Source organism: Neopelma chrysocephalum, unplaced genomic scaffold (assembly GCF_003984885.1).
Source record: "Neopelma chrysocephalum unplaced genomic scaffold, ASM398488v2 Primary Assembly neopelma1_25, whole genome shotgun sequence".
NCBI classification, from domain to species: domain Eukaryota; kingdom Metazoa; phylum Chordata; class Aves; order Passeriformes; family Pipridae; genus Neopelma; species Neopelma chrysocephalum.
Genome location: NW_020897694.1, coordinates 6555523 through 6577027, shown reverse-complemented (window position 1 = coordinate 6577027; position 21505 = coordinate 6555523). Strand labels below are relative to the sequence as shown.

Sequence of the window (21505 nt, the reverse complement as noted above, 5' to 3'; positions counted from 1 at the left end):
AAGCAAAATCAAACTGTACCTACAGCTCGACGTGTAGCTTCCTGCTTCCTTTTAAATGCATGTAAGAGTAAGAAGAGACTAGGGCAAGACAGGCAGAATAGGACCTCCTATTTGATTTTATCTAGTAGAGAGAGGAGTCAGGGCTTGGCTTCTAATTATTATCCTCACAGTAGCCTATATAGCCCCATCAGGACATTATCACATCCCTCCCACCTGTTCATCAAGCAACTGAACAATCTGCAGCCAGAAGATGGTAAGGGGGGGGGGGGAAACAAACCACAAAAAACACCACCCAAAAACCACCACAACCCCCAAACAATTTAGGCTTCAAAGTTGTCACACAAGGGAAATTTAAAGCCCCATATTGTATTGGGAAATTCAGATGCCTACGCCCCTCCTAATGAGCACAGCTATGCTAAGCTGAGCCTCAAAAGCCCTCTTCTAAGCTCTGGTGGCTTGGGATGCACAGGCAATCAACCAAGCTCAGGGGCTCAACAGACACTACAGGTTCTGAGACCTTCTCCAGCACACACACAGCCCACAGCCAGAGTCATTCAGATGACATTTAGTGCTGGTGGCTTCTCTCTTTCATATAACACTATATGTAGGCAGAGCATTTGCTAAGGTCAGCAACTAAGTCTAACTTTACTTTCAAATCACTTGAATTCCCATCTCTGCCTCCCCAGAGGGTGATGTAACCCCCAGGACAGACACAGAGCAGACATTTTCTCCCAGCCTGTCACTGGACATCTCTATAGTGGAAAAAATGATTGAGTGTGACCCGTAGCTCTTGAAATTAAAAAAAAAAAAAAAGAAAAAGAAGTCCCAGATTCCTCAGTCATTACCGGTTTTGAACTGACAACTCTTTGGCATATAACATAAATGGGAAGTCCTAATTTTCAGCTAAATTCCCAACCCCTAAAGATGTAACCCAACTTGAAAGTGGTGGATGCATGTCTGGAGCCAAATCAAAACTCCATAAAATTAATTGTTAATTGTCTCAAAATAGTTGATTTGTGACTAAGTTTTCTTGAGTGAGTTATACCATACTCAGCCTGCATGTTCTGAAATCTGAATAAAATTACCCAAGCTGCACAAGAAATACAGGTACACAGGAAAATAAAGAAATCACAAAGTTGATTTTTTTCTTAGAAATATATTTTGTAAGAAAACAATATTAACATTAAAAAGAAATGTTTATTATACAGTATAAAATAATTGCTTGGATTCAACTCAGTTACTTACAACAAAAAAAAAAGCCTGAGGATTTGTACAAAGCCCCAGTTCCTACAGACTTGAGTCTTTTGCCTTCTTTGATTCTGACTTAATTAAATATTGGGTTTTCCCCACATCATTCTTAAAGCACACAGACAAGCACTTAAAAAACCTCTCTCATCCCTTCCCCAACAAGTTGCTGTCCCCTGTCAAAATGTGCTCTAAACATCGCCTTAGTATTTGCAGCTCTCCCCTATGGCCCCCATACCCTCCCTCAGATTCCATCCACTGACCTATTTTGCCCAAGCAACTATACAAGCGACAACACACGTTGCAGCTAGCAAGGAGTCTCCTCATATAATCTGTTGGCTAATATGAACAGTGGCCAGCCACTGTTAAAGAATGTATAAATGGCTGAGTTGTTCTCAGCTGTCTATCCTTGTAAAACCTGCAAGAATACCTCTTAACTCTGCCATTCATTTGGCAAATCTGGCAGAAGTGTGCAGAATTTTAAAAGCTACAAGGGGAGACAAGAACAGGCAATGCAATTACATAAGCTTCACTTTTTCAGGAAACTAAGCTAAAAAAAGTCATTATTCAACTGCAGAATTTACCGCTTGCAGATTTTGTTGTAGGAAAATATGCCTGTTCAGTAACTATAAATACTCCTAATACATTTCTGGGGCTTATGTATTAATTTTTTACTTTATTTTACACAATGCCAGCTTTGTAATGTCAATTACCCCCCAGGTTTGAAAGGCACCCAGTGACCAGCATTCTGGTATAATTACTCATGGCATTGGTGTGATTTCACCCCCCCTTTCCAATAATACTGAAAAGTTTAAAAGAAATCTATTAAGTTAAGAAGACCAAAGATATATATTACATTTGCTAATTGCAAACAACCTCTTATAGCTGCATTTTTTCCCATTGGGATCAAAAAGTGCACCAGTTTAACATGTCTGTACATAAAAACAGTTTAAAACATTAAATATACAAACAGCAAGAGATTTTAAATATTTTGTATCAAATACTATAGGACAATATAATTTACATTTTTTTTTAACACAAAACATTACACCTGAAATATAACTTTAGATTTTACAGAATATAAAAATACATAATTTTTGTTTAAAAAATGTCTTTGCAGGTTCTGGCACAATGTAATACTTTAAAGGCACACCGTATTTTGGCAATCTATATTTGCAATTAACTGTGCAACAATAATAAAATGACCTGTAATTAACCCTGTAGAACTGCAAGGCCAGATGATCTCCCTTCTTCCTGGAATGGCCCTTTTTATCAGGCAAAACTTAAGTTGAATTGTTTAGGTGTTCTGCAACTCATTTCTGCCATGGTCTGAGCTCTCCAACCCTGATCCAGCAATGCAAAACCAGGCGTAACTCAGCATGTGAAAAGTCACATCAAATGCAATGGGATTAGTTATACTTTCATAATCTTTGCCATCTCAGGTTCAGAACACTCAACCCCAAGCAAAATGGAGTCCTAAATGCAAGCTGGGAGCCAAGGTCTGCCCTGCCCTATGTTTGCACCAGAACTAATAAGGACAGCACAGGTTAAAAAGTCAGAGCAGAACTTGGAAACAGAAGTTCAATAATATTCATTTTTTTGATTTCAACTACACCAATGTAAAATACATAATGACTACCAAAGCCAGTGGAAACAAATGAAGTAAAACTGCTATAAGACTAAATCAGGGGAACTGTAATTTTGCCCTTCCATGCGTTTGTGGGACTCCCACTGGAGTCAGCACAGGACAAAAACATGTGTTTAGAGATATATGGCTTATACAGATGTAATTGGGTTCCAGAAGATTTTCAGTTCTGTCTTCAAGTTGTTTCTGGACAACTCCAAACTCAAACAATTTTCAGCACACTAAAGAAAGATTCAATCTAAATCCCTAACTTTAAACGCTCCAAAATAAGTTGCTTCTTGTGATGAATCCAGTAGCAATGGGTTTGATACCTGGATACCTATCATTTCACCAGATTTTAATTTAAAAAATCCTCCTACATTTACAGAATAAAAATGAAATTCTGAATTTCCTGACCAGTATTTGGTGCTCCCTCCCTTCATCAACACGTCAGAGCGCCTTATTTTAAGATTTGTCTTAATCATATATACCATCAGCTGAAGCCCTCTTTTAGTCAAGTTTCCTGAAGTTTCATGATGTCTAAAACAGATATTGGCATAAAGGTAGTAAAAGCCATCTTGATTAACAATTAGTTTTCCATCACTGAATGTCATATTCGATAGGTTTGCCTGGCCTTTGTCATGATGCCAGGATGTGAGGTTCACTTTGCGGGTTCCTGAAGAGGAGAGAAAAAAAGAGAGATTTATAAACATTTAACAAACCCCAACATTTAGTAAGCAACCTCTAGGTTTTTACAATCTAAACTAGAGTTCTATAGGGTACAGTGAGTATTAGACAATTAGGATAAAAATTCCTATGAAATTTTCTTTTTTTAATGCACTCCGATATTTGGCTTGTTATTTATAACTGTCTGCCCTCCCACCAGAAATGCCTGCTGGACTGTGGTAAAAAACACTTGCTTGGCCTATAATTTGATTATGCTAAGCAGTCATGCAATAAGCTCTGCTAAGACAGTGCATTCTATGTAAAATTTTATTCAACTAATAGATTGTTGAGATGAATTTGAAATGAAAACCTTGTTATCAGTCTTTAACTTGTAAGTGTTTGCAAGGAATAACTAAAATTCTGAACACAAGTTAAACTGATGATTCCCCAAGGAGAAAGTTTATGAAACCTTCCCATATTTTATGTTCTTGTGACTGTAGTAGTACAAAGGTAAACATTTTCATGTGACAACACCAAAAATGCAGATAAATCAGTACAATTGTGCATTTTTAGTATTACACGCTAAGTTGCCTAGGCTTTACATAGCCCTTCAAATATTTATGACATAACAAACCTTTTCATGAAAAAACAATGTTTAGACTTAACCCAGTGGTTGCATATACCAGAATAAGGCTCTAAAACTTTGTTTAACTCATATCCTAGATATCTAGGATAGTGGTCTCCATCACCATCCTAATTCTTTCATAATTTTACAAATACTTATAGCTGGACAACTATAACTATTCAGGAGGTAAACTTGGATTCTTTAATATCTAGCAGAAGGTCTCAGAAGACAAGCTTGTGGAAGACAGATGTGACTCTGGACACATTGCTCTTTTTTTCTTTTCTTATTTTTATTCATTACAGTATCTGAAGTTTCAAACTAGAAACAATGAGCTGATAATCCATGCTTGGAGGAAAACATTCCCCTTCAAGTTGTCTTAGGATGGAGATCCACAAATTAAGAAGGAAAATGATGATAATATTCTCAGTCTCTCCACAGAACATCATGCATGAGGGAATCAAAATATACACGTAACAGTTACCAAATCTGACTACCAAAAAGGGTGGTTTAAATGAATTATCATATGCAAAGAACCATTACTGAATTCCTTCTAACAGGTACACATAAGCCTTTTCAGTTCTGCCCACATGATGGTGGCCAGGTAAACAGGAGGCTGACCCTTATCTGTTAGGCTGAATCAATACTTTGCAAAGAGAATGAAAAAGAGGTGAGAGATTGGAGATGTTTGGTTAGTCTGCCAGATTAGCACCATCACTGAAAGCTAACTTTGTACATACATACAGGCTGTCTAGACCAAAATACAGCTCCCAGGCACTATCATCAGGGAGCCACATTGCATCATCTCTTGGATGTTTCAAGCTGATGTCATCAGCTTGATGTCAAATAACATCTCAGATGTCATTTCATCTATATCCTACTATGGAGGCTGTGCTGAGAGATGGCCTGGCAGGAGGTCAGAGAGACACTGAGAGAGAAAATTTGAGTCTTCCTTCCAAACCTGGTCACATTTGACACTTCAGATTGTTTTTGGCAGCACAGTGGTAAGACCAGCCTGCAACACCAGCTCAGACAGCATTGCTACTACAGCAAATGTATCATGTAGAGGTTTATCACAGTATTTTCTGCTGAGGAGCGTGCCCTGAAGCACACATCCCACAGTCCCTCCATGTCCCTAGCTTCACCACTATCCCATTATAGCATCCACCTCATTTCACAGCCCATGCCTGCAAAAACAGTAGAATAGGCAACAGTGGGAGAAGAAGATCCTGGCAAAACCCACAGGCACACCCACGCAGAGGAAATAACACTGCCCTGAGAGCTCCATGAGCCTTCCTTATAGGCAAAAGCCACTAACACTCTATTATTCAGTGTAATACATAAGGCATAACACAACAGATGGGAATTGGCCAACTTGCCCTCCTAACCACTAGCAATTTTCAGCACAACAGAATAACTTCATTTGCTCCCTCCCAGAGCAGTGGGTTCACATATGTACCACAGGACTTTACACCTTAGCCTCCCTGTGCATCTAAATGCCTGCTTGGAATGTGCAGCTCCTTATTCTCTCAACATCAAATCAAAACAGTCTAACCCTACCAAACTTTCCATGGCACACAGCAGGGCCCAGTGCCCTCCCCTCCAACCAGTGCTCACAAGCATGCTGGGGTAAAGCCTCAGGTATATTCGATTGGTTCAAAAGATGCCTCTTGTATTTGTCTGTGCAGAAAGCAAGGGTAAGTGGGGACAGGGGAATTTGAGAGAGATGAGCCTTGCCTAACTGCCAAGGGTGAGCAACTTTTGCATGCGAGAGAAATACTTTAACAGCAGTCCAGAACAAAAACCTTCTGGCGTTCTTCCACAAAGACTTAAGCAAAGCACAGGTTCTCAAAGGCAGATCATAAATAGTTGCTCCCCTATGGCTCCAGTGCAGCCAGGTAGAAATTATGCTAGCAAAATTATACAGAGAAGCCATCTTCTGTGCAGTGACTCAAAAAAACCTCTGAAAACTATCAATTAACTGGAAAAGACACCAAGATCTTAAGTCTCTTAGCCTGGAGTTATTCACCTGCAAGAAGTGCTAAGATAGAGGTACCAGACTGCACCTCTGAAGCACTGGGGGTAGCTGAGGCAGTTGTAGAACTTCTTGTGCACAGCATTAAGTCTGAAGAAATACACCCCAAGGAGGTTGGCTACCTTCAAGATGAGGAGGACAGGCTAGAAATCACTGCTTAGATCAGAGGAGAGGCACTTAGATATGGGACAGGAATGTATATCTATGATGGAACAGAAATGCGTGCTGTGACTGCCTGGTGGCACACTGGGTAGTTGCTAAGCAGCTTTTATTTACCTGACAAGTAAATTTTTTAGTTGTCAGTGTTAAGCTGCAATTTTGAAGAAATCTTTAGCAGGAAGGCACAACTTCCTGCTGAAAAGAGGGAAGGGAAAAGAGGGCAAATAGGTGCTACAGTGGCTCATAATTGAGAGATGGGCTCTGGGTGAAGTTTGTTCACACTATTTTGATATTCAAGTAAATGCACGTCATTCACCCATGGTCAGGCAGAGGGACAGGCCAAGAGATGATGGGAGATGACATTATCTGTTTTGAGCAGAGGATTTGCAGAGGTAACTCCTAGAAATCCCTTATTAAAAGGGGATTAAATTATAAAGCATTAAATTATAATGCTATGATTGTATTAGCTGAGGCAGATGGGCATTTTGCCACAATTCAGAGCTCCAGAAGAGGCATGCCACAGCCAGCAACACAGCACAAAGATGCTCTTGTACGAGTTCTGTCATGAAAACTTTAATGGAAGGAGCAAGCAGGTTCTCAGCACTTCTGCTGGTAATACACCCAAATCTGGAGACATCAAAACAATCAGTACCCCAAAACACAGGAAGTGGAGAAAACTGGAGCACATTAGTGCCAAATCAGCAGTCCCCATATCAAACTCTGACACATAACCCAAGCCATGGGCTAATCAGAAATGCTGCAGTACAGTATCTTCTTACTGTGAAACAATTTCCTTTGGAATCATGAAAAAAATAGCACAAGGTAAGTCAAGTCGACACAGAAGGAAACGGTAGGGGAGATAATGAGTAAGATAGTCTTCCAGACATAGAAAAAAGCATTATTTAAAAATTCAAAATAATACACAGCCTTTCTGAAAAATAAAGACAAATAAAAACAGTGTCTTGTGTATTTGTGAGCATGAACTAAGACTACTACAAATGAGTTCAATAAAATTAGTTAGCCCTGTTTTGATAATTTGTTTGCATTGTAGTAATGTTCAGGTATAAATAAAGCCTGAAGAGAGGACCAAAGCACTGTTTGCTCTGAAAAACTCTTTTGGAGGCAAAGGGCAGCTAAGTTGAACTTGTAGCTGCAAATAGCTCAGAATACTACAGTTTCCTTAGACAGCTAAAGGTATTATTTCACACCTCAAATGATATATTTAACATTTATATTTATTTCTGTTTGTGATTTTCTCCTTTAAACGGTGACTATTTCTGTAATCAATTTATAAACCAAAATTCACTGTTTTCATTTAAAACCTAGGTAGCATTTATAGTGAGCTCTGGTAAAAACCAACCAGCAAGCATCCAGCTCTAACCTAAGGCAGCAAACCTAAAAAATACACAGAGCAAGCCAAACCACTACAGCTTCTGCCACCAAATGATGGGTGGGGACACCAAGATTTGGGAAGGGTTATTTTCCCCCCTCCCTCACACTATCCCCCAGCTGCAAAAGTCCATTTGAGGTTTGATATTATTGTGAACCAGCTCAAAGGAAAATGTTCTCTCATAGACACTGTTCAGTGCCCCTTCATGAAGGCTGTTCAGTAGCAAACTACTTAAAATCTTGTTTGACAGTGAAGACTTTTTTTTTCTGACTCTGGTTATTCTGGGTCAGAGTGATGACAGTAGAGAACCTTAAAATACTAAGAGAAGATCTGTCCAGGCTCATGGATGGCAGAAAACAATTTAGAAGAGTTTCAGACATGGAGGGTAAAGAATCAGGGGAAGAAAATAAATATTGCCATTTGCAGTCAGAGAAAACAAGATGGGAGAGGAAAATCTCCTGCTGACCTTTATGCAAATTTTTCTTTCTTTATGCCTGTCACTAACCTCTATGCTACCCAGCCAAGTGGGTACTGCCTCATACCAGTAAGCATAATACTAAAGTGCCTCACCACCAGTAGGTTCAGGGTTCCAGCTATCTGTAAGGATGCAGCCCCTCACTGTTACAATGCCCAAGAGGACCGCAGAAGCTGCGCTCATGATTAACATCCTGGCAATGCTCTTCCAAAAGAGGCAAAGCCATATGTGCCAGATTAGAAGAGAGTATGTCCAGCTCATAATATTGGTAAGGAGTAGATCCGCTCCAAGGAGAAACAAAGCTTGCTGTCACAGGCAATGTGTTTCTGAGAATTCCTGCAGCCCGTGCTTTTGAAAAAAAAAAAAAAAAAAGTGAAGAGAACAAGAAAGAGCAACATCTCCCTTTCCATTACCCATAGATGTGCTGTATCACTCCCTTGAAGGTTAAAGCAGTAATGCACAACAGTAAAAATTATCAGCAGCTAGTCTGGATAAAAACACAGTTTACAGCAATATCCAGGTAAAGAGAAAATAAACTCCCCACAGGAAAAGGTGGATTTCACAGACTGTGACACTGACACACTCCACTTCTGCAGACGTAAGTCATCTGTCTCTACAGTCAGCAAATTAATTGAAACCTTCCAAAGACAAAATGCTAAGACAAGTTTACTGATACTGAATCTTCTACTATGGACCTATGGTAAAAGTAGGTCAAAGCCAAAATCTGACTAAAATAGAAGCTTGTCAGGAGGCATTTGAGCTAACAAGAAAGCTTTTGGAAGTTCTAACTGCCATCTGACAAGCTGTTGAAGCTCTCTGCTTATAAAGCTCTGGATCTTGGCAATGCCAATGCACTTGAAAGAATCCTATCCCTCCAGGCAAGAAGCTGTACAGAATTGCTTTGTCTTTAAATAGAGCAAGAGCAAGGTATTACTATGCAGGCTGCTAAAATCTCAGATTTCAAGTCTCAACACAGCATTCCCCTTTGGTTTGGTTATATAAAACAGAAGAGCAATGTGCACAGCTTAATTAACAAGGAGTTCAGCTCTGCAGAATGTATAAGTCTTCAGAGAAAGAACACAGTGATCAATGCACCCTCCCAACTTAAGATCCTCCATCTGATAGCTTCAGAAAAAACTGTGGTTTATTTCTACCACACCAATTGTTGTGTTGAGAATACAGAGAGAAAAATCTCAACTGACAGTGCTCCAGGGCAAAAAATAAAACCATTCTAACATATCTTAAAATTGTAGGACTGCATCTTTTCCTCTGGAGAGTGTTCCAAGGCAGACTCGTGTCTTGTTCCCGGATATTGTAGTAGCAAGGATATTCCCAAAGCCATCTGAATAGCTCTGTGTAGAAAATAAGAGCTTTGGCAATATAAAAGAATGCCATCCTCTTACCACAGGGGCAGATAAAAGCCACAAGAACATTTTTTTCCCCCTACTCAATTGCTCAAAAATGTACAATGCTATGACTTTTATCTTGCTACCACTGGACTAGATGGATGCACAACAGACCCTTCCGAAGCTTTGGCACGTTGGAATGTCATGAGGGCCCTGGAGTCTTATGTGAAAAAGTCTACACCAGTCCTGCAACATAAAAGTGAATGGAATATGATAAAACCTTTCCAACGTGCCATCAGCAGAAGGAAACAAACTCAGTCCTGCGTTATCAGAGTGCAACATACCCACAGAGGGCAGTGAACCAGCAGGCAAGTTATAATAATACCATTGGGACTGCAATTCTAGATTTTCCACACCTCCAAATGAAAGGTGTGCTTCCTTTATGGCAAATTCTTTCACTGATGGGCACCTGATAGGTGTGTGCACTGTGGACTCATATAAGAATTTCAGCTTCCAGATCCACCCTGAAGACAAATGCTGTGTCACCCAGTACAAATCCCATTACACTTCAGCACTCAAAAGGAGTGTTGCTGCTAAGGGTTGAATAGGTGGACACAACACATGCTTGAATTTTACAACAGAAAACAATACATTTATTCAGCTGACAACAGGACAAAAAAATCCCTGACTTTGACTCAATAGAAGGGAAACATCTTCCAAACTGTATGATCTGTATTCTGGCCGATCTTTGTGCTGGTTTATACACATATGCAGACAAGGATATATGAACACATCTGTGTTTATGTGTGTATACCTATGGATGAAGTCCAGTGTGAATGAAAAACTCTGGATGGGCCCTACAGGCCAAAGAAAATGAGAAACTTCAGAGGAGAGCATTCAACACAAGATCTTCCTTCCTCACCTGATGACAGCACAAAGGGCCAGGCCAAGCCCTCAAAAGTTAATCATGAAAACTGTAATTTGAAATGACATTCAGCACATGACTAATACAAAGGGGAGCCATCCTCCTTTTAACATTGCCCCTGTTGCTTCTGAAATCCTTTAATGCATCCAATTTATTCTTGCTATCAAAAGCCATTTCTGAAATCCCAGTCTGTTGCTGGTTTTGCTGAACTATTTTCATATCTTTATTCACTGTTTAATGCATTTATAGTAGTATTGCAAGTATTCACTTAAAACTGAACTTACCAGATGGAATATTCTTATCATCAATAATGAGATGGGCAAATGGCTGCTTCTCAGGTTTGTTTCTCTTGTACAGTTCAATTCCTAATGCCTCCATTGCAGCTAGAGATAAAAGAATTGCATTATCCCACAAAGACACGTTTAGTGGAACTAAAATACTTCTTATTCATAAAGCAGCACCTACCTTTTTCTGGTCTTGGTGACGTTCTTCCCATGACACGCTGGACTTCCTAAAATGAGAAAGAGCCATGGCTTTGATGTTTTCTTGGTTTTGTAATATTGTTTAGTTTGCACACTTACAATACTCTGTGCATATATCTCAGGATATTGTTCCACCTACATTATATTCAGATGCCTGGGATATGCATAATGTAAATATGAGAATGAGTAATATGAACACACACAGTTTAGCTGCTGCAATCAAATTACTTCCTCTGGCCAATCTTCTGATACAGGTGGATAGGAACAACGGTGTGTACGATCATTGCATTATTCACTGAAGTAGTGGTGACAGGAAATTTACAACCTTTCCTACTTACAGCACTTGGATTATTTCTCCAAGTATAATGGAACAATGACTAACAAGAAGGCATCACATCAAACTATGGAGTTTATGAACTGATATAATTACTTGGTGTCCAAAAGTAATGAAAGAGACAGTTCTACATAGGAATTAGTGTGCAATCACTCTAACAACTAAGGAAAGTAAGCTCTGAATTTCATTTGTGATGAGGTAAATGAAAATCTCCATTCTTCACACTTGACCGCTAACAGGGAAAGTTGCAGGACTGCAAGGCTCTACAGTCAAGGTTCACTTCTAACAAGGGATTCAGGAACTGAAGGATTAAGCATCTTCCCCATCTGGACTGGGCCAAATGGACTGGGTACCATAATTCAATGCAATTCTTCAAAACTACAGATGAATTTTAACATGAATGAAACCCATGTTACACAAACCCAAGAACAGCACAAATTGCAGACATCAGGCACCACAAAAAACTTTGGTTTAAATAATCCACACCTGTCTTCCTCTCAAGAAAAAGATACGAACAGCAGTTTTCAAAAATCTAAGCAGCCTGTTCTTCTTACAAGCATGGACTGAGTCTTGGTAATATTAAGTTCAATCCTCAGTTCTGTCCCCTTTTTCTCCGTGACTCCCCATATGTTTTCGAAAAAACAGGGGTAATATCTTTGTTATTCAGAATACCTCCTATCATGGAGCCATCAAGAAGATGTTTAGTAAAAAGGAACCTTTGCTGATGATAGCAAGTCATGTCCTCTTTGAAACCTAAGAGTGGTCCTTGTCTCATCTTTATATAATGCATACTGTTGTTTGCCTGATTCAATCCATGATTATGCAATATGTCTCAGATTTGGTCAGATCAGCAATGTTACACTGTGCTCTCAATCACTGCAGTGTTTTAGAATTTGAAATCCTGCTTTAAAAACACCTGAAGTCCTGCTTTTATGTAATTTTGCAACCACAGTGAAGTCTATAATGCCTTAGCCAGTGCATTTATTACTCTCACTTTCCCCTTTCAGTAGGTATTTAAATGTTAAACCAAAACGAAAAGCCACAGCAGTATGGAAGTTGTATTATGACTATCAAAGCATAATACTTCAGCAGAGATATGCTGATTTTGTAGATAAGAATCACGAAGATGCTTTTTGCAGTAGAGACAAGAAGAGATGCAGTAGAATCACAATTTCAGAAGTAAAACTCGTATTCACCTCCCTTACTTACATTCACTTTAATTCTCTGATCTTCCTACTTCAATGGCAGTTCTAGGAGCATGAAAATGAGGTTTAATTCTAGGAGCTGCACACCACCATCAGCCGCTAACCACACTTAAGTAGAAAATAGGAAGGTGACAAGAAATTACAAGTACCAGGTACTGTGAAAGATGGCAAAAGACTCTGAAGAGAACAAGACGTAAGGTAAGAAGAGCCTGGGCGACAGACAACATTCGGAGATTACTGCAACACACCTATCTCCAACCCCTTCCTTTGAAGAGGAAACTTCTTTGTTTTCTTGCTTTCTTAATGGAAACTTCTCAAATGTCAAGTTTGCTTTCATATCCTTTCCTTCTGGGGCATGTGATAATGTTCTTGCCTGGAGAGTCTACTGGGCATATCCAAAAAGAACTATGTACACTTTAATCTCCTATTATCTAAACTGGCACAAAAAAAAAAAATCCCATGGTTGGTAGCTGCTCAGCCTTTGAAATCCTTGAACTGGTCAATTGCTATTCTACTTTTAATTTAAATTTTTCCTAGGAGCATAGAGTTCTGCTTCTGCACATTTCCAAAGATGCTCTAGCTTAAGCAGTGAGAGATCCTGAAGCCTGATTCAGCTCATCTTCCTTGTGGAAAGGCTCTGACTCATGAAATGCGGTCTGAGCTTCTTTCTAACTGTTGGTGGTGCTGTTTCTCTGCAGCATCACCACTTGGTAAGCAGAACAGCTACCCAGGTAGACTTGGGTCCACAACTCTCCTTGTCCTGATGGTCTCAAACCTGCTTTCCTGTTTCCTAGGAGCATGTCTCTCCGACAGGAACACTCTCCTGTACTCCTCTTGAAGCTATGCTAGTATGCAATTAGGAATGAAGGTATCATTATATCAAAAAGGAAATTATAAGCATTAGCTCACCACTAACACATTGAGAAGAGTTGGAGGCTGGCTTATGTTCTCTGACTCTTCTGTGTGCTTGTCACTGGATTAGAAGTGGCAAGACTGTGGCCTGAAAACAGAAATCCTCCATTAGTTCTCTAAGCTCTGGACTAGTGTCAAGTTCTTTACTTGATTCTGGCCAGCCTCATAAAATTTTGATATTCCTTTCTGTTATGTTGCCCAGGCTTCCAAAAGGGAGATGAAATAAATGAACTAGTCCCTAAAAAACAGATATGGAGTTGTGAGTTTCCTCATGAAGAATAAGTAGTTCAACACTTCTTGATTTTTTACTTCATGTTTCTACAGTTCCGAGGTGCTGATACACAAACTACCTTAGAAAAGCATTTTACCGCATACTTCTTTCTGACCCTGAAGGAAATTTTTCACTGAGTATCTGAAGAAATCCAGATGTCTAAAGATAGTCTCTTAATGGGATTATAAAAAGTCCCCTGGTATTCATACTGCATTTTTTAGCACCTGAACGTCTTTGAGCATCTCATATTTAATCACAATGTAGACTCCCATTAAGGAAGCAGAAACAGCTCAACAGAACCTGTGACTAAGAAACTGCTATAATGGCACCAGAACTACTGACAAAATATTACCAGAGACTTCTCCTAAGGCTGCTGCCCACAGAACTGTGATACCAAGCTGCTCAGTTATTTTTAGCAAAACTGTACACAAAAGTCACACCACTCTGTTAGTCTTATGATAAGCTACTCTTGTACACCTTTGTGTAATTTGCCCACCGTCAACCAAATCAACCCTGCTGACCTGCTTCCCACATTCCAGCCTCCTTCATACAGTCACTGTTCAAACAACAGACAAGCAGTTAGTCACAAAAATGAAAAATATGTCTTCCCTTCAACCAAAAATTTTAAGATGCCATTAAAAAGCTCTGAAATGTTCACATTTTAAAGCTAAAAATCATGCTTTAAGTGTCTGGAAAGTTGGGAACTGGTCTTTTCCTAATCCATAGCAGGTTGCAGGTTTTACCCTTAGCATCTCAGCATGTTCAAAGCAAAAATAACTCTTGCTCTACAAGTTATATCCAATGTTGAGGATGCAGAGACAAGGCTACACTTAAAAACCCTTTCACAAATATCACGTGTTCATCTCCTTTGGCTTTTACAATATCTCAGTATCTACTTTGAGCAGCTATAAGGAGCCTTTTGAGACCAACAAGAAGTCCATTGGACATTCATGTACTTTTTTATCTGTGATCTTAAAGCTTCTTTATGCACCTTTTTCTTTTACTACCCAAGTGCTTTAAGTACAGCTAAGTACCAGGAAGAAGCATCTGATTCTCTTGCCGGAAATTCAGCAATATGAAGAATGTTAATCAGGAAGGAAGTGAAATAGAAAGTACATGAACCAATACTCATCAGACTACAGTTTGGAGACCAGCAACACAACCTCTACCCAAATAAGTAGTCTATTGCTTGCAGAAAAAAAAAGGCATGTAAGAATGTAGGATGGAAACAGTGAAATTTTAATAACTTACAGTAATCACTTGTGAAACCTTTACTTGGTCCATAACTTTGTGCACTTTAAATGTCTGCTAAGTATATAGATATCTTCATAAGTGCTGCCCTGGAGGTCTAGCAAAGCACTCTGTTGCCATGTGGGTAGACTAGCTTATGCCTGAACTCCCCAAGCTGCTGGAAGCTGGGAGTATTGCCAAGAAAAGTAACTTATGGATTGACCAAAGATATGTTTGTAGTCCTTTCTACTTCATGCTCACAACAGACTTCATAAGGACTGTGGTTAGTGCATCTGGACTGCCAAAAGGTTTTTAGGGTTGCATGGAAAAAAAATTAAGCAGACAGGCTAAGAAAGTATACTATTTGTCTGTTTGAAAGTTTATATGCAATATTGAAAATGTGCTTTCTACTTAGTAAGCTGCTCCTTAAGCAGGATTTTTATCCTGGAATATGTTAAGGAATTGGTGATTAGATTTTGATTAAAAGAAAAATCTTTAATTATTATTTTTTCAGGAGACTAATATTTCTAGACCTGACCTTGCAGCCCTACTACACTGGCTTTCCTAAGAGCACTTTCATTTTCAACATCAAATCCTGCTTTAGATTTAAGTACTAGGTCTACAGGTGTGCAAAGAAAATAGATGAGAACTGGTGCACTGAGCTAGAAGCTGTAACCAAACCATAAACCTGAGCAAAAGCAAGTTGTCTATTTTCATTTCCTGAACAGCATGATTTGCAAAAGACAATATATTTTAAAAATCACAAAAGATAAATGGTATTTTAAAGTGTTCCGTTTTAGTCACTGAACATGCTGCCAGTTCAAACAAGGATACTGGTTCTTAAAATACACATAGGTTAAATTCTCCTTCAGGAAAGTGAAGAAAGCACAGATAACAAGAATTCTGTTTAAAGTCACATTTGCTGCATTCCCACATACAAAAGACTAGCACAACTGCAAGTAAGCTTTGGCTGCATCTCTGCTCTTCATTGCAGCTGGGCGAATGAAAGGCAGAGTTTACAGATCATGATAAAGTATAATTCTGCCTTGACACTGTTACTTTCACTTCTCTGATATACTGAAAAGATGCAAACATAGCCTCAGGCAATCATTTTCCTATCTATTTTTTTTCTCTGTCATTGATATAAGATGACAAAGCATCTAGAACACTGCTGCAGCTGCTTAATACATTCTGTTACACTCAAAGAAACTCAGAGTCTACTTTGGCAAAGGAAATTTTATTGTTCTCAAACTAATGGTCAACAGTCAGAAAAGTTATCCCTACTCACTATTTATCCTGGCCACGGACATTGCAGCATTTAACTTCCATCCAGACTGGCAGGATATGCAGCCTCAACTAAAGCCAATGCCTTTGTTGAGTAACCAGCAGTAAATGACCAGAATATAGGGCTTCCCATTGACTTACAGTAACAGACTCCTTACTCTGTCATGGGAGTCACATGAAAAAGCAGTCTAGTACCAGCACGCAGCACAGATGTAGGTATAGCACCAGAGTCTCTATAAAATGCAGGAGGAAAGAACTAATTCTACAGACTTAAACCCTTTGTCTGCCTCTTAAGCTTTTAAAGGAGGTGGCTAGCAAAACGGACAAGATATGGGCTCCTATGTTTCTTTGTTTTGTTCTCAAAAAGATCTGTCACTGAGGGTTCTCTGTTAAAAGCAAACATTACATCAGCACAATTAAAATGCTATAAATTTAATTCAAGTACAGTTCACTCTAAAGTGTCTGTGAGTTCGGCTCAAATCTAAAGTAGTACCCTTAATCAAAAACTGCCACTTATATGCAGATGTGAAGCAGTAAAGTTGCAATGGACCTGATAAGCCAGGAAAATCAATCCATAGCAGACATTCATCTGTTAAACAGCCCATAATTAAACTCTAAAGCCGTCATGAAGACAAAAAGAGATCAAAGGCAGTAACTGCAGAAAGAGGGGATTGTGACATATATCCCACTTGCCTAGGCTTCCTCAGTAGGGCTGACTTCTTTAGTTGACCACTTTTGTTATTCGTTTTATTCGTAAGACTGCTCAGTTGTCATGCTATGGCAAAGTAGGTCTTCTGCCAGTGTAAGAACGATCTGTATAGAACAGAGAACTGGAAAAGGGAGGAAAAAAAATAGGGAATATTATCCCTCATTTGGGGCTGCAGAAAGAGTAAGAAATGAGCAAATGCAAGCAAATGCTATCTTTTTTGTCCTTCAGACAATATTTTGCTTGCTGATGTTCTTCACTTAGGAGAATCTTGTCAGAAACACTCAGGAAGACTGCGTTGAAAAAAAGTGTGTAACTGTTGGGTTTTATGCACATCCAAAGTGTTGGCAAACATATACAAATATTAGCATAAATGACTACCATTCAGGCCCATCCAAAAGTCAGAATGGCTAACCAATTAACTGCAATCAGTTTTCTCAGTAAAACTTCAAGTCTTCCTTTCTTAAAAAAGATAAGAGAAATAAAACATGTTTGAATACAGAATTGCTTAGCCACTACCAGATTCATGAGTAAACACAATACGATCTTGGATGAAACATCAGGTGTTATTTGAACACCAGAAAATAATTTATAGAACTTACCTCTGAATACAGACGTTGGAAGAAGTTCAACAGGACCATGAAAGAAAGGAACACAAAGTCTGTACCACTTACCTTCTGCACAGCCCTTTGGAGAGCCTGTTTCATATTTCTACATGATTCTGGCATTAACTTCATTTCTTGACTTTCAAAGGATGCATCATGTAAATCTGCACTTTCTTGATGACCAAAAAGTGTTCTGACACAGTGTGCGTGTTCTTTTGAAATTCTAGTAGGGTCCATCTGAAACAAAAACATAAGCACAACTACAGTTCTAAGTGTCAGGGACATTTTTCAACCATCTAGAAGTTTGGCACCTGGCTAAGTTTATTGTCTAAATTTTCTTCATAAACAATGAAGAGAGAAGAAGTTCCCAACACTGAGGTTTATTTCATTCAACAAACATGTGAGACAGAATACATGACTTTCAAAAGTTAAAGATAAACCCCACTCTTATGGTAAAATCAATTATGCTGAATTTTTCAACCACTCAGTGCAATATCGCAGTTATTTTAACAGGAAACAAAGTCATCCTACCTTTAAGAGCTATTGTTTGTAAAATGGCAAGTAGAGAAACTTGGGGAAAGTACGTACAACACCTAGCACATCATTTTCAAGAGGAGAAACAGAAGTTTTCTCTGAAAATATATCACTGAAGCTATCAGCCAGCCATCACAGAAACTCTTTTGTGGGTGTACTGGTTGTGGCTGGGATAGAGTTAATTTTCTTCACAGTAGCTGGTATAGGGCTGTATTTTGGATTTGTGCTGAAAACAGTGTTGATAACAGATGTTTTTGTTACTGCTGAGCAGTGCTGACACAGAGTCACGGCCTTTTCTGACTCTCACCGTACCAACCAGTCACTGGACTGGGGGTGCACATGGAGCTGGGAGTGGACAGTCTGGAACAGTTGACCCCAACTGACCAAAGGGGTATTCCATACCATATAGCATATAAAGCTGGGGTAAGAAGAAAGAAGAGGATGACACTTGAAATGAGGGCATTTGTCTTCCCAAGTCATCATTTTGTGTGACGGAGCCCTGCTTTTCTGGAGATGGCTGAACACCTGTCTGTCTATGGGAAGTGGTGAATGGATTCCTTGTTCTGCTTTCCTTGTGTATGCAGCTTTTGCTTTACCTATTAAACTTTCTTTATCTCCACCCATGAGTTTTCTCACTTTTACTCTTACAATTCTCGCCCCAGCCCCACCAGGGGAGTGAGTGAGTGGCTGCATGGGGTTTAGCTGCTGACTAGGATAAAGCCATGACAGTCGTAAGAGGTATTGCTACGTGAAACAGTCACTAAGACAGCAAAAGTCAGAAAGATCAAAAGATGATTAAACTGCATTGCAAAACACCTTTCCTTCATTGGAACAAGATTGATTAGCTTAGAGTATCTGCAAGACATTTTTAGCAGCCTTTATGACTGAAACAAGTATGCTTTAAAATCCTGAATTCTTTCAGTTAGATAAATTGGAAGGATATTCCAAGAATGAGGACTGTACCTTGGCAGAGTTTAATTGCATAAATACTATTTAAACCATTTCACCCTCTCTTCGCATACTCCATATCCTTTACAGTGAAGAGATATTAACCACTATCTTTCAGAGATGGCCTAAGACTCTCAACAGTTGTTCTAAAGTTGTACTTATTCCACTTTTACTTCAGGTTTGAAATAGGGTTTATGTCCCCAAACTCTTGTCTAAGTTCTCTAACTGTATCAGCTGGCCTGTTAAAGAACATTTACCTTTCTGATTAGGTGGAAGAAACAATTTTGTCCAAGAATTTCAACAGGTAATACATTATTTGTAATCCCAATGCAGGAATACCAAGACTTTATGGATAGTGCCTGACATTGTTCAGTTTCCTTTAACATTGTGCTGAACAAAACAGAACATCAAAAGGAAGTTTTGCAGAACACAGAGCAGCCACAGTGAATCAAACATGTTATATCACTTGTTCACAGGAACATAAATTTGACTCCCTAACCCCAAAAAATAACCAAGTTAAAAAGCATAAGGTTAGGATTACAGAGCTGAATTTATGTCAGCCAGGCAGCCATCCAACAGGCACATAAAGCAGAGAAACATTTGTTGCACAGACAGCAGCACCAAATGCTGCCATTCTTCTGCTGAAGTCTCCAGATGGAAGTTGTTTGCCTCATTCATTCAGACCAATGCCAGCCCCTGTGACCTCGTTTATCTGTCCTAGCCACCCCTGCAGCTTTGGAATGAAACAGGTCATAAAAGGTTCACCTGAAGATCAGAATATGCCACAGCTTTGAGCAAAGGGGTAGCAATGAGTTACAGAATGGCTTACAGGCAGTAACATCCTCCTGTGATGGCCTGACACAGCTAAGCCCAAAAGAAAATCTGCGTACAGCCATTGCAGCTCTATGAATTAAGCGCTAAAAACTACACTTATACCTTCTGAAGTCAGCTGGTGCAGTGCAGATTCATTAACTGCTTAAGCAGATCTAAACCAGCACCTCTGTGCTCTCACCACCTTCACCACAGAATTTAATTCCTGAATTTCAGTCTCCTCTTCTAAATTAATAAACAGGGATGAAATTTTACTAACCTAATTTCCTGAAATATTAGCACCTCAAAAACAACTCACTCCAGGTATCAGACAAGCATCAGAGCCAGTACAGGAATAGGCATAGGAATGAAATAGCAGGAAGGCAGTACTAGCTTTAAACAACTGTAAAACTGCAACCTAAAAGCATCTCTCACAGTATGTTCCACTAGTATTCAGAATTCAGAAAATCAACTGTAAACTAAAATAAATAAATAAATAAGAAGCACAAAATGTTTACCAATAGCTGCTAGAAGGTAGTTAATGCAGAATGACTTGGGTTGGAAGATACCTTTGGAGTCCAGTCTCCTTCTTGAAGCAGGACCAACTTGTAACTTAAGTCAGGTGGGTTAAGGCCTTGTCTAGATGAACTTTGGGGAATTTCCATCAATGGAGACTTTCAACCTCTCTGGGCAAACTATCCTAAAACTTCACCACTTCTAGTGTGTAAAAACCCCTGGGTTTGATGCCCAGCTACAGTTCTCCTTGCTGCAATTTATGATTGTGCCTCTTGTTTTTGCTGAGCACTTCTGAAGAGCCTGTCTTCAGGCAGCTAAAAACAGTGATTAGCTTCCCTCACTTCAGTCTCTTCTTTGTTAGGTTCAAAGAATACAGTTCTCCATTCTTTTATATATCACGGTCCCTACCTATCACTGTGGTCTTCTGCTGGACTCGTTCCAGTTTGTTGATATGCCTCTGATATGGTACTGAGGGACTCAAAATAGGACCCATTATTTCAGATGTAACCTCTCATGTTGGCATTGTTAGAGACCTGAGGGAATTAGGGTCCCCAGCAGGATCTGGGCACCTGAGCCTTTTCCCCTCCACACAGATCACAGGATAGAAGATAGAAAGCTACAGAAAATAACTGCCAGTAGATACTAATTTTTATCAGTAATTCTACTAGTCAGACTACTGTCCCAGTTTTGGATTTATGAAAACATGCAAAGCACAAAAGCAGACAAGAAAACTAGGTTTTACAGCCCAAAGCTCATGCAATTTGTAAAGGCCTGAGCATCTACCATGACAAATCATGCCAGCATAGACTTATAGCTATCACCCACCAACAATCACTCAAATGTGTCACACAACACTGTGCCAGAATAGTAACACCAGATTGTACAATCACTTGCTCAGATTATAGTTTATCTGCTGAAGGCCTAAGACAGAAAGCCAGCATCTCTGCACCTATAGGTAAAAGACTGAAAGCTCAATGGAAACACTGTAACTGATTTCTTCAGCAATTTAGAGCTGTGCAGCCCATCCTGACAAAAAGTACAAGTCTCTACAGATCTACTGTTTGATAAGGTGACGCTCTGATCTTGGGACTAGCTAACCTACCTGTTGCCCTTAACTTTTTCAAAGAATACACAGTCTTCACCTCATTTAACTACGAAAATTAGCTCGCTTGTCTGAAAAG

General features: G+C 39.3%; 1 protein-coding gene across 2 annotated transcripts in view; it reads right to left on the bottom strand.

Moving 5' to 3' along the window:
* Nucleotides 1-1225: 1225 nt before the first annotated feature.
* The window catches only part of TNFSF11 (TNF superfamily member 11), a 45492-nt gene continuing 25212 nt past the window's right edge, over nucleotides 1226-21505 (bottom strand). Inside the window, exons 2-5 of one of the 2 annotated variants that reach the window (XM_027675201.1) lie at nucleotides 17586-17753; nucleotides 10953-10998; nucleotides 10772-10870; nucleotides 1226-3545 (exon numbers count right to left, since the gene is read on the bottom strand). In XM_027675201.1, coding sequence (XP_027531002.1) covers nucleotides 3124-3545; nucleotides 10772-10870; nucleotides 10953-10998; nucleotides 17586-17753 — 735 coding nt within the window. In that variant the 3' untranslated portion in view covers nucleotides 1226-3123. The remainder of the gene's footprint in view (nucleotides 3546-10771; nucleotides 10871-10952; nucleotides 10999-17585; nucleotides 17754-21505) is intronic. The other variant, XM_027675202.1, reaches the window with a different exon arrangement.